The sequence below is a fragment of the Apaloderma vittatum genome, unplaced genomic scaffold (genome assembly GCF_000703405.1).
Source record: "Apaloderma vittatum isolate BGI_N311 unplaced genomic scaffold, ASM70340v1 scaffold10990, whole genome shotgun sequence".
NCBI classification, from domain to species: Eukaryota; Metazoa; Chordata; class Aves; order Trogoniformes; family Trogonidae; genus Apaloderma; species Apaloderma vittatum.
In genome coordinates, this window is record NW_009695036.1 from 12,127 (window position 1) to 26,032 (window position 13,906).

Sequence of the window (13,906 nt, forward strand, 5' to 3'; positions counted from 1 at the left end):
AATTTTTGGAGCTGTCTACTGACCCAGAATTCTAAATCAGTCATTTCAAAGCTTTGTCCAAGTTCTCATCCATTTATTCTTCTCATTCTTCCTTCATTCCGAATCTTAAAAAAATACCAGTCATGCTGAAGAATACCAGTGACACAAATGAAAGATCAGTCCTTAGTATGTGTTGCAAAGCATAACTTTTAGCACAAGGTTTATCTTAATGAGGAATAGGCTAGTGGATTTGAATAGTTTAAAACGTAGTTCTTTAGCGGAAATTTTCCTTCTGTCTGTGGTGCTTTTCAGTAATCAAGAATATATAAATGCAGTTACAGAATCTCCTCTGTGGAAATTTTCCTTCTGTCTGTGATGCTTTTCAGTAATCAAAAATATATAAATGCAGTTACAGAATCTCCTCTGTTGTGGTATACCTGCTTTGTTGCAAACCTCATACCGTATTTTTAGAATTCTTAAGTCATGATCTTATCTGTGATAACAGTTGCTGAGTTGTAGAAACGCGTAGTGCTGGAGTTTGGCAGTTTGGGTATGGTGTCGTGTGAAACGTTTTGAACAGATTTCTAATTTTGATGAGCTTCTCTGACTTACGTACTGTTTAACGGTAGTATTTTCTCATTAATATTTGGTCCAAGTTATCTTGCCAGCCTCTCTACAACTCAGTGTAATTGACATTTCCTTTTAAGTGCAGTTGCAGTTGCTGAGATAATGAGTAGTATTTTAGGTCATTGTCTAGATCTGATGTTTTTGAAAATGCAGTGCAGTACCTCCTACGGAACATCCACGAAATAACCTTTCTGGCAGAAGTGGTGCTGAAATGTTCCAGTAGTTAAGGTTAAAAAAATCCCCTCTTTTATTAGGTACTCTTAGATTCCAAATATTAAGCTTTACAGCCTAGTTCTGCATAGATATGTCACACAGTGGCTCAGCTTTTAGCTGTTAACTTTCTAGGTTATTTTTGTTTCAGCTGCCATAGATTAAACATACAGATCGAGGTGCATGCTGCTTCTGCAGACATAAGAACTTCTTGTTTTCTTGAGCAAATTATTTCTGCATACTGTGTAATGTTGTAATATTCTCATATCTATATATCCCAAATAGTAGTCTTTCTCCAGTTGGTTATCTTGGGGATTGCTTTGCATGGGCTCTTGACATGTGAACTTGATTTTTTTGTCCTAGTGTTATTTTCACATCTTGGTGGCTAAAAGGGTTACTTTGATTGTTTTGTGACAATGTTTGTTGTGGGAAGATACTAGCTGTCCAGTTAAGTTCAAAGGAATTTTGCAACTCTGTGCTGGAAACAATTGGAAGACTAAAAACAACAACAACCAAACCCACCCAACAACAACAAAAATCCAAACAAAACAATAATAAAAAAACCCTCCACAATCAAACCCCTATTTATTATATCATAAGTAGTAAACATTTTTTTGGAAACTATATTATTGTATCAATTACGTCTGTTCTGAATGTGACGGGGTTCAGTGAAAGTTAAAAATTTAAGACAATGCTTTCCCATCAGCCTTTCCATTCTGTGTAATAATTGTTGTCTAATTCCATTGGCTACCTCTGGGCTTTTTTTTAATACTTTTTTTCCCCCTCTCCTTGTCAAATTTCTCAAGTTGAAATATCGTAGTCTGAGGAAACCCAGTGATCTTTCAACACCAACTGTTGTAGGAAGGTGAAGTAGAATGGTCTTCTCTAGTTCAGATTCTGTAAATTTCAGAATTTACTTTTACTGTGACAAATCAGATAGTTCTTAGTAGTGACTTATGCGGGAGTTTTGTTGGAATATAGAAAGTGAAATTTTGCTAATTACTTGAAATAAATAAAACAGGTGACTGAGAGTTTTCAAGACAGTCCTGATTACTCTGACCTCTTACAAAATGTGTTTTATTTTTCAGATTTTGGATCACTCTTTGATCTGGAACATGACTTACCAGATGAACTGATCAGCTCCACAGAACTGGGACTCACCAATGGTGGTGACATTAATCAGCTGCAGACCAGCCTTGGCCTGGCACAAGATGCTGCCTCTAAACACAAGCAACTGTCTGAACTTTTACGGGCTGGTAGCTCCCCAAATCTCAATATGGGGGTTGGTGGCCCTGGCCAGGCCATGGCCAGTCAAACCCAACAAAGTAGTCCTGGAATGGGAATGTTAAACAGCATGGTGAAAAGCCCCATGGCACAGGCTGGGTTGACTTCACCCAATATGGCAATGGGTGCAAGCGGACCAAACCAGGGTCGTTCAGCCCAACCCACAGCCGGCATGATGCCGACAGTAAACAATCCGGTTAACCAGCCTGGCATGGGAATGAACACAGGGATGAATGCTGGCATGAATCCTGGGATGTTGGCAGCAGGCAACGGACAGGGGATGATGCAGGGGCAAGTCATGAACGGTTCAATTGGAGCAGGCAGAGGGAGACCCAATATGCCGTACCCGAACCCAGGAATGGGTAGTGCTGGGAACTTGTTGGCTGAGACACTGCAACAAGGCTCTCCACAGATGGGAGGACAGGCTGGCCTGAGAGGGCCACAGCCCGGAGCCATGAACAAGGTAAGATGAGCTAAACTTGACTTTATTACCTTGCTTCCTTGTTGTTGACTTAGTTTTGTAAGGTTTATTCCTCTGCAGTACAAGTTCTGCAGACTAGGATTTTTTTTTTTTCTTTTGAGAGTCCTGGATCTTGCGGTAAATAGTTTATATGCTCCTAAAGCAGAATTTGTGGCAGTCATGGGAGGCAAAAATTGAGTCTTGCACAACAAGCAGGACTATTGCTAGATTTAAAAGCCTGTTTCAGAAATCTTCTGGCAGTATAGATTATCAACAGCAATGAGAAGTAACTTGATTGTATTTTATTCTGTTTTATGCTTGTCCACCAGTGTACTTTCTCATCAGATGTGATGCTGGTATTGAGTGTGTTGGGAATCCATCAGGATCTTGTAGATCATATAGCGCTTTTTTCTCTGTGACACCTGATGAGAGTACTTGTTGCAGTGTTTATCCTGTAGCACATGCAGATTTGAATGGACTGATGCACTTTGTGCATGTGTGTCTTAACACATTGGCCTTGGTAAGAAAGAGGTGTTTGAGTTAGTGGTGGAGAATGAGTGCTTGCATAAAAACCTTCAGACAGATGTTGAGTTCTTAAAGACTGTTAATCCAACTTGGTTCTAGTTTTTAAAATTTACAGAGGTTTTGTCTACAGGCAAGTAAACCAGACAGCTGAAAAAAGTCTTTTAGATACTGAAGAGGGAAATAGATATGATTTTGTAATTTAGGAGATTGGAATAAAGTTGTTGTCATGAGTCACTGAAAAGGCAAGGAAAGACCTAGTAGTATAAATGACAAGGAGATGTCTAAATTTAATTTTTGTCATGCACTGCTAGCTTTTTTAGAGTATGGAGCCGCTTGAGTATTTCTTGCATTTTTGTTGTTTTCCTGAACTGAAATGTTTCAGTTCGCTTTGGGTGATTATTTCATGTTTCTTGGCTAATGAGGGGAAAGTTTCTCAAAGGTGCATTGGCAATACCGGGAAAGATCTGTCTTGGAATATTCTGAGTCAGTCCACTTAGAGGGCTTGAAATGATACGTAACATAGTCGAAACAGAAATGAAAATCATGCTATGTATGAATGGTTTTGTTGTACTGTAATGCATTAATTAAAATTATTTTAGTGTTTTGTGAATGTTGTTAAAGTTCTTTGGTCTTAACTATTTCCTTAAACTCAATGTGCTGCTAACAATGGTTCTGAGATATATGTGTATATATATATCTGCTAGTGAGTTGATTTTGTGGTCTGGTCATTTTGGATGTTTTTGCCTGATAAGTTGTTGCAAAGCTTGATTGCCACAGTAGAAAATTTGTGTGCAGTTTAGAGTGGAAAGAAATAATGTAACTACTTTAAAATATTCTTGTATTGGAATTTCATAATGTCTCATTCATTATTTCTTTGCTGTAAAAAAAAAAATCTGCTTTGATCTTAGAAAGCTGTATTCAGAGGTCAAAAATAGAGGTGTTGGGTATTTGAGTGAAATGCAGCTTCTTAATCCTTACTTATCAGAGCTAAAATAGGGTTATGGACTATAATAAAGTAATAGTTATCTAAGGAGAGTTAAAGAAAGGAGACAAAAATCAAGCTTTTGGCTGATGTAGTCCAAAATTAAATTGTCTTTCTCACTTGCTTAAATTCCAAAATGTGCTATACATCTAAATTAAGAACATTTTGTGCTTTGGGCAATATTCAGACCAGATACATGATAACTTCTGGGTTTTAGTCTGTAGTCCCGGACTGGTTAAAAATGCTTAAGAGTTCTTTAATCTTTGTTAAAAAAGCCTTGATACTTTTAGTGTAAGTATGCTGGGTATAGCCTCATAAAGGAGTTGAAACTGACAGATGAGAAAGAACAGTCTGAAATGGAGGCTGAAATTCAAGAATGTCTTCAGTTGGTTTGGTTGTTGGCAGGGAGCCTATGTTTCACTTCATGCAGTGGATTTAGCAAAATCTGACAACAGTAATGTCTGACCATTTTATCTCTCCACCCATCTGCTTTTGTTTTTTCCCACCTACAAATCTTCAAAAAGTACGTGAAAACAGAGGACCCTAAGCAGTTGTTTTTAAAAGCCAACTTTTTAAGTTGGCAAATTTAGTACTGTGTTGCTGTTAATGTAGGAGTTTGTGTAATAACTTCTGTAGGTTTTCCTTCATTGCTGCAAAAAATGTGCATTACTGAGGAGCTGTTGTTCCGTGGGAGGAAAAAATTGATCAGAAAACTTGTGTTCATGTCAGCTTGCCAAAGGCAGCCCCTTAAGGTGATGGGAGGGTTGCCTCTGTGAGTTCTCTCTCGATAAACCAGAGGTGTGTTGCCCGCAGTGGTTTGTACAGAGGACTAGCTTAGGTTTCCTGTGATGTTAACTAATTGTGAGGGAGGATGTTACGCTCTTCTGAATGTAACAGTGAATGAGCTCCAGGTGGCTAGAGAATTTGGAAAGCAAAACTGGTTATGTTTCTGCTTTGTTTGATTGTCCAGTGGAGTTACTCAAGTGTTTTCTTCCTCTCCTCCCAAAGCATTGGCTTGCAGTAGGGTAGAACAGTTGCTTTGCACATGAGCTATGTACTTTCCAACTTCTCTTGTTCTCTGTGTGAATTTTTGGGACTCACAATCCCAAATTCCAATGTAAGTGATCGATTTGGGCCCACCTGGCATACATAAACTTTTGCTGTCATAATCTGCTGCGTACATCCTGTGGTTTAATGCTGTAGTTCTACGTATGATGTAGGCAGTCACTGACATACAAAGAAGCAATTCTGTCTGTATGCCATCTCTGTGCCAGTTGCGTGACAGGCTGTGTTGAGGAGGTAACCCAGGCTTGGAACTCACCTGGTCATTTAAAAAAACGTTTTAATTTGAATTGTTGTTCTAGTCCAATTTGTAGTCATCAGTTGGAAAACTGGTGTTGATACTAGGGAGGGGCCATATTAAAGGAGTTGATATTGCAGTCAGAGGAGGGTGTGGACTGTTCTTTGGTGACAGTACCAGCTTAAAAATGGCTGTGACAGTCAGGCCTGAAAGGAGCTGTTACAAGTTTGGAGGGGAAAGGAATTGTAACAAGTTGTGCTTTCTTGAAGGGCTTTCTGTTTGCATGTGCTTAGTTGTGTGCGAGTTAGGAAGACAACAGATGTGCCTATTGCTCTTGAAGTGGAGTTGTGGAAATTGTTTGTAATGCTTTGATTCTTTCAGTATTTAAGGATTTTTGGGGCTTTTTGTTTCACTAGATAGTTTTACAGCTTTGATTAATTTGAAAGGAAACAGCAAATTCAAGTTCTGTAATAAGTTAAGACCAAACCCTTGTTTTATGTTTTGAACTTTTGGAATTATATCTGGTTAAAATCTTCAGTTTGTTGTGCCACTGGATTCTGTCAAGGGTGCCCACTTACGGTCTTATTGTCCATCCTCTTATCGTGGGAGGGAGGGTATTTTACCCATAAGTTGATGTGTGCATTTCTGTGATAGCAGTGCTCTATCACAAAGTGACTAAGTTCACCTGGCCCTTAGGTCATTTAGATTTCATCTCCCACTGATTCAGGAAATGTTCTGTTACTCAAGTAATGAAATGGATGTGAAGGCAGTTCAGATTATTAATGGCATTACTGTTACCTCTGCTATATGGGTAGTTCACTCACAGGTGAAATTACTATAAATGTTTAGAGTTCCAGGTATAGTTTCTGGTCATTTGTCTTACTGTTTCAGTATGTACAGGGTTCTCTCCTACTATAATGAATACATTTGTTTATATCAGTTTAACCTCTGTTAAGAAGAATTGGTCGCAGTATTCTACAAAGACAAATGTAGTTCTTCAGAATCTCTGTAGCTTTAAGTAAAACAGTAAGACATTTCAAAAAAATAAACTCCTGTTTAAAATTGCAGAGGGACTGAGGATTATGTCATTCTCAAATTGTAAAATTAGATGAAGTAATTCGTGTTCCTTCATGTTAGCATGTTCAGTGTCACACTTTAGATAGAATGTCAGTGTTCTTCATTGCCTTCTTTTCAATAGCTGTTTGAGTCAACAGCTTAACGTATCCATATGACTTAGACTCGTGCCAAGTGTACCATATGATCAGGTACTAATCCGTTAAAAGTGTAATTGTGTGTTCTGGTCCTTTTCTTTTCCTTCTTTGTTAAAACAAGATGAAAAATCAGGTAATCTCTTACATTATCCCAGCGTAAGGAAGAAATGTGTTTGAGGGAGAAATGAGGCAGTAAAGATTTGTCTTGAATCTGAATTTTTAGGGTGGATAGGAGATGGTCTTGCACAGGTAGCGGTGAAATGATGCTCCTGACTTGTAGCTGTTTTAAAACATAATGTAGTCAACTGTAAAGAATAATGATCAATAATAGTCCTTGGAGAGAATGCAGCAGGTACCACTGGCAAAATTTTGTTGCTAAATTGGTTATGTTTGCATCCAGTAATGCTCTACTAGGCAGTAGAATGGTGCTAGGAAACAATTTACAATTCATCAATTATAAATTCTTCTTGTTAAAGGTCCGGCTGGAATTTAATAAAACTAACTTTCCAGTTTCAGCAAAGTTATTTAACTTCCACTTGTGAGCATGTGGATATGGAGAGGTACTTGATCCTATCAGTATGGTCTTAAACTAGTGCATACACTGCAGTTACACTGATAGGGATATGGAACTCATCCTGCAAATGTTGGATTATTTGGAAGAATGTTACTAAAACTAAATTCTACTTCTTTACTTCTCCATGCTTATGTTTATCTTTGCAATCTGAGAACTGGTCCTTGTTCAATACTACTGCTGATACCTAGTTGTCTTTCAAATACTAGTCAAATACTAGATTGTTGGTGAAGCAGTTGGTTTTGTAGAGAGACATTACAAATATTCTACTGTTTATGTGTGTAACTAACAGATACTCTTCTTCAGTTTGTACTCTTCAGTTTGATAGTAAAACTAGAAGCAGAGTTAGTTACTTGACCTTCTTCCGAGCTGAAGATGCGTGTGTTTCAGGGCATTAGAACAAAACTTTGAGGAATTTCTTCTACTTTCGTAGTTGCTCTTCTCAGAAGGACAGAGTGTCTAAACAGCCCTATCTGATGCCACTTGTGCTTGTGAACTAGGATGTTTCCTGAACTTGTCATCCATGCCCTTTGCATGGTCACAGGTGCACATCATCCACTGTTCTTGTAGTCACAGCCCCTGCTTCCACTGGAAGTAGGAAAATCCGTTTGGTTTCCACTGTATGTAAAAGGTATAACTGTTTGACATTACCTTTGCTGTCTGTTAACCATGCGTCATCATCTTTTGCTGTTTTCCCTGTTTTTGTGATGTGAACTTTTGCCTGTTCTTCCTTGTGTGCAAGTTCTTTCAGCTGTGATGAAAGTTGAGGTGAGGAGAGGAAGGAAAATAACAGATGGGATAGACAAGAAAAGATACTGGAAGAGCTGTAGAAGGAGATGGTGGCCAGGAAGGAGTAGAGGTTGTGCTCGCTGACTTGCAGCTATGATTCAGCTGTGTATCTCTCTGCGTGTTATTGCAGATGAAGCTTTGTCCTTGTCTCATGCAGTGGTATTAACACCACCTTAGCTTGGCTGGTTCTTCTGCACTCAATTGTTTATCTACCCCTTGCTCCCAATAGGTCATTAATGATGATGAACTCTCTGTCAGTCTTTCTGGTTGTTTCCTACAGATAAAACTATACAGCATTACTTTTTATCTTTCTGCAGTCATGAGGTTATCCATTTCTTCCTGTTGAATGTTTTCTTTTATTCACATTTCTCAACATGTCACAGAAGATGACATGAGCGTGCTCCTGCTTCTTGTGCCAGGGTGACAAAGTTGCCTCATGCAGGATGAAGAGTTTCTGAAATGACCCCTCTCTTGACACTGTCTAGTGTTGCGTGCAGGTGGTTGGTGTCAGGTTAGTGGGTCTGCGATGACAGGACTGGAGAAGAAAGGTGGAGTAGGAGGGTATTGCTGTGAGGTTCAGCTGTGGGTCTTGCAGGTGTCGGTCTTACTTGCACCAAGTGATGGCTGCTGATTTGTTCCGAGAGACCTTGATGCATTTGTCTTTTAGCCTCATTCTTAGGTGTTCAGGTGTGTGTTTTAGAGTTGGTTTGACATGCATGCCCTCCAACTTGGCCAGTGCTTCTGTGGTCTATGCCTCTTGTGTAGGCCAGGACTAGGAACTGAGGATTACCTCTGTGAGAAGCAGCTGAGCTGGGCATGTAGTCTTCTGCTGCCAAGTCCCTGGTTGGTACAGCAGGATGGAGGAAGTCCCATTGTTGGATGGGGGATGATGGTTCTTAGCCCTAGTTAGAGTGGAGCCCTGTGTTTCTGCCTTGGAGACAGCCTTGTTTGAGGGGGCTGGTTTTGGCACCCCAAACAGTGCCAATGGTTGATGCTTGAGAAAACATCAGTGTTGGGCCAACTTGATTTAGTATATTTGAAAAAGCCAGATGCTTCACTTGAAGTTTGTGTCTGGGAGTGTTGCAGATGTAAAGGTTGATTGATGTGGTCAGTCCTCGCCCTCGAATTCCGTTAGAAAGCTTCTGTTTGGGGCGACACAGCAAAGGTGCTTTTTTTTAAGTCTAGGTCTGGGTTTTCTCCCCCTGCAGTCAGGACAGAGCTGACTTGTCAGGCCACAGCTATCAACATATATCAACGTGTGAAGCCCCCTGTCTGACTTGAGATCTTGATTTCTCCCTGTCACACCAGGGTGTCAAAGTGTGCATTCAGACTTCAGTTCCAAATTGTTTGTTTAGGGTTGTAGGTTTGTTTTATTCTTAAGGCTGATAGCATAAATTGCAGAAGTCATATGGGGCAGTGTTAGTGATGGCCAACGTAGCCTGTGCTTTAGTGTACTTTCAGGTGTCAACTAACTTTGGGAGCTATGGTTGTTATCAATCAGTCCTTCACTAAGTCTTGAACCTGTTGGTCAATCTGGAGCAGCAGAGACAATGGGGAAGAGTCCTGTTCCCTTATGTTTTTCTTCTCTGTTTCCTTTCTGCTCAACTCACAGATAAGATCTTACTAGTCTTCAGAGGGAGAGGCAGGAACAATTTGAGTCTTACCTGCTCTGGTTTTGGCAGCCACCATAAGTGTATTCCTTGCAGTTGAGACAGGGCAGGGGTGGTGCCAAAGGAGACAGAGGAAGGGAAACTTTTCTAGTTCTACCTGGTCATTGCATAGTTTATCTGCCATGTGTAGAGATTCTTTTCACTGTTCTCTAAAGAATCACTGCTGTGTGATTATGGTTATTGCTTGTGTGTGGAGGAGGGGGACTCTCCTTCCAGGAATTCACTTGTATGTGTCAGATGTCTAAAGTGGCAGGTTCTTTACTGAATTTTTGTGTTCTTTTTCCCATAGCTTGGGTTTGCATCTACAAAATGAAGCAGGAACAAACTGAGGCTATTATAATAGATTGGCATGTGTTTGTAACCTGAAAAAGGAAAGTGTTTGACTAATTATAGGTAATCTCTGGGCATGTAGGTTACTTCTCTGTACAGGTTACTCCTTGGTAAGAGAATAAATGTAGGAGTGATGGGAAACAAACCTACCATAGGAGCTTGTACGTGCTTTTTTGGATGCAGAAAAATGCCCAGACTTGAATCAAGAAGCGTTAAAAGAGACTGAACATAGTCTAGTCAAATGCTAATGTAAGTTGAAACAATACAGCTCTTTAAAGTATTTTCATGCCTTTAGTATACTAAGTTATAGGTCCTCAAGGGTCCTGCCTGAGTACTTGGTGAGAACTTGATAATCTTAATAAAGATCTTCAGTTTTACTCCTTCTCTGTGGCTACTTGTTTTGGCCCTAGAAGGTGAGATTTCCCATGAAAAATAGTTGGGGATACAAGAAATGGAAATAAAATGTCACAGGATGAACAACCTAATTGGCCAGATTGCTCCTAACTGTTCTTTAGATTCTGGAGCATTGCAAGGCAAAAAAATTATATATTCTGGTATTCTAAAACTGTTGACTATGCATGTAACTGTTACAAAATATGAATCTTATTTCCCCTATGGATGAATAGTTCAATAGATTTGTTTTGTTTGCAGAGTTCCTTCCTGCCATGTCCTTTGACCTGTAGTATTGCTCACTGCAAATGAGTTACTGTGACTGTGTGTGGTGGTACCTACTCCTGTGATGTGTTCTTAAACTGAACATGGCTGTGTACTGAAAATGCAGACATGCATTGTTACAACTGTCTGGAGAGGAGCTGTGGGAGTGCTAACATTTGGGTGGGAGGTTTTGGGGATAAACCGTGTTGGTATGAATGAAGGTAGTATTTGTCTTCATTTGGAGTCTGCACAGATGCAAGGAGCAGAAAAAAATTTCCATAGTTTTGAGTTATATGGTACAAATTTGTGATTGGGAAAGCTGAAATGAGAAATCTGTGGAACAAAATCTTTCATAAAGAAAGAATCAGAACAATTCTGACCAGATTAACCTCAAAGGTTATAAGTTGACTTTGCTGTGTTTATAGGAACTGTTCAGTTGAAGAGTTAATGTTGTGTGATGGATAAATATATGGACATAAAGGAGCTGGGGAAGCATGTGGATTAGTATATTGGAGCTGGTTCATGGCTGTGATCACTCTTGCTTCTCTGAGGTATTTGCTTGCCTTTTACATTGTGAACTTAAGCCATTTTGTTTTAATGTCTTCTCATTTTAATTCCTAGATGGGAATGATGAGCAATCCCAGTCCTTACGGCCAACCATATAGTCAGAATACCGGGCAGCAGATTGGAGCCAGTGGGCTTGGGCCTCAGATGCAGAGTAAACCTGGACTGCAGAATAGCTTACCACAGTTTCCAATGGACAAGAAGCCAGTTCCTGGGGCATGGTAAGTAGGGGTGGAAGATGTCTCCAGAAAATACTGCAGTAAACCAGAGTGGTGCAGTATGGTCTGGTGTTGCCATAAGTTTTTGCAGCTGTCGTACCCAGTGTGAATGTGTGCTCTGGACCCATGTGTAACACACCAGCTTCAACTCCTAAAAAGGCTGATATGAAAGAGAGGGCTGAGATGTGCTTTCTTTCTTGATAAGCTGCACCTCTGCTCCTGGCCCTTCAAACCCTATTAGAGAAAGTAAAACGGAGCTCCTTCACTGAAGTGAGCTTTGCTGTTTGAACACCTCTGCTCTTCTCTCCCATCCCTTTTCTTGTGGTTGGTGGATTTGGCCCCTTTTCCTCAGTGCAGGTTTGTCTTGAGGATTGTTTTCCTGCTTGTCGTCACTGATGTGTTTGAGAGAGAGAAGCATCTGTTCTCACACAGGTATTACCCACGGTAGGGGTTAGGAGCCCCAGTTTTCTGTTCTAACTAAGTTATTGCAGGCAGCCATCCTTATGCTGGAGGTTCAATGGCAGTTGTTGCTCTAGTAGCCCTGTTGTGTCCCCTGTTCTCCCCCCTCCACTGTTATTGAAGCAGAATTAAAGAAAAGGGGAAGCAAGAGTGCTGGGAGAAGTGGATGGCCCAGAAGTGAATGGCCCAATATTATAAATGGTAGACCTTAACATTATGGGTCCCCTAGCTTGAGCTTAACACTGGTGGCTGTGAATGTGTTTGCTTGGTTATTTTAGAAGCTTAAATTGGTTAGGACTATGACATGCAACATGTCCTGCCTTTTTTTGCCCCCTGCATTTTATTTTTGAATTTGGGAAACAAATTCACATTTCTGAATGCAACTCTTCTTTCTATGTTCTTCACATTCCACTCCTCAAACCCCCAGCAGGGTCAGCCTCTTGATCTTAGTTACTGTTGCTGAAAAAAACATTTCCAGGTAACTTTTGTACCTTTGAATTGGAGGAGTTCAATCCTGTGAGTTTCAGTTAATGTTTTATAACTTGAGCACGAAACATTAGAAGTCTAGCAAACCAGTTAGTTGTATGAATGTATAAAGAAGCAGACAAAACTTGTTGTTCAGAACCCCAGCTGTCAAGCTTGTGTTCAGTGCAGAATATGTACCTCTTAAAGTTGAACTGTTACCCGGCTGAACCTATGGATGAAAAGTTGCTGCAATCTCAGTTGCTGTTTAGAATGACAGGCTGCAAACAAGGCAGTTACAGTCATATTGGAACATATACAAACCCTGAGAGGACTAACTGATGAAGTCTCCTTGTAAAATGAAAGGTTAACACTAGTATTGAAGAGCTATGGGGAAACTGAGGTTTAGGAATGCAGGTAGTTGAGCTCAAAAAAAACCATTAGAGAACTCCAGAAACATCCTCTAAAACCTCTCTGAGTCTGCTGGAAACCGAAGGCTGTTGAACTCAGGTGATGCACAACATAGTCCCTGAGCCTCTTTTTCTTTTTTTTTCCCTCCCTTCTGAGTGCTCCTCAAATGTTACCTGCAAGAAACACAAAGAATTTTGAAGAAATAAACAGAAGTAGTAGTGGATGTTCCCATGCTTGACATAAGTTCTGTGGCATGTGTTCTGAAGTTGTGCTTCATCTCTAGCAGAGGCTAGGAGATGCTTGTTTCGAATGCCTATGTGCATATTTCTCGATGGGAAAAAGGTTCCTAGAACTTCCCTTCATTCTCCTCTTCTAGGAACAGTCAAATTAAGAAATCTTAAACTGAAATAAAGGGGAAAACTCTATACACTCTGAAAGGTTCTTTCTTCTGTTAACATAAGAATTGTGGATGCAACTTTCTAGCCTCCAGAATGAGGAGATTTGAAACTTGAAGTGCTGTTAGTATTTTCTAATTTGTCTAGCCTCACAAATTAGCCTGTGACCGTGTGCAGAGTTCTTCTGTGCTGCTTTGTGCTTGCAAAGAAGCATGTGCTGCTCTTTGATAAGGCAAGATCTAGGACTAGGAGAGTGATATGGGGAAGAAATTAGCGAGAGAACTATTGCCAGAACTGTTGCTAAGGGACATATTTAATATGAGTCATCCATAATTACAGATAGGTGGCTCGTCTCCTTAATCACAGACTGGTGGTTGTTTCTCTTCTATGATTTTGTTGTCATTGCTGTTGTTTACATACTAAATGGATTATTCTCAAAAATAAATTTATTCTTGGGAATTGTCTTTCCACCTTCTGCAGGGCCAGCAGCAGGCTCCCCAGGTTCAGCAAGCTGGGATGGGACCAGCAGCTTCTCAAGGAATGGGGTCCGGGGCACCAACAGCAGATCCAGAAAAACGCAAACTCATTCAGCAGCAACTGGTTCTCCTCTTACACGCTCACAAGTGTCAGCGGCGAGAACAGGCCAACGGAGAGGTGCGACAGTGCAACCTCCCTCATTGCCGAACCATGAAGAATGTCCTGAACCACATGACACACTGTCAGGCTGGCAAATCTTGTCAGGGTAAGTGGAGGAGTGGTTATATAGACGGGGTCAACATTTGCAAGGTGAGGAGGGGTCCTAGAC

The 13,906-nt window shown here is 40.4% G+C and overlaps 1 protein-coding gene across 1 annotated transcript in view; it reads left to right on the forward strand.

Moving 5' to 3' along the window:
- Positions 1-13,843, forward strand: part of LOC104274139 (histone acetyltransferase p300-like) — a gene marked incomplete at its 3' end in the record, with an annotated part of 25,969 nt that extends 12,126 nt beyond the window's left edge. Inside the window, exons 2-5 of the mRNA XM_009869684.1 lie at positions 1,905-2,563; positions 11,214-11,377; positions 12,069-12,078; positions 13,582-13,843. Coding sequence (XP_009867986.1) covers positions 1,905-2,563; positions 11,214-11,377; positions 12,069-12,078; positions 13,582-13,843 — 1,095 coding nt within the window. The remainder of the gene's footprint in view (positions 1-1,904; positions 2,564-11,213; positions 11,378-12,068; positions 12,079-13,581) is intronic.
- Positions 13,844-13,906: the final 63 nt, after the last annotated feature.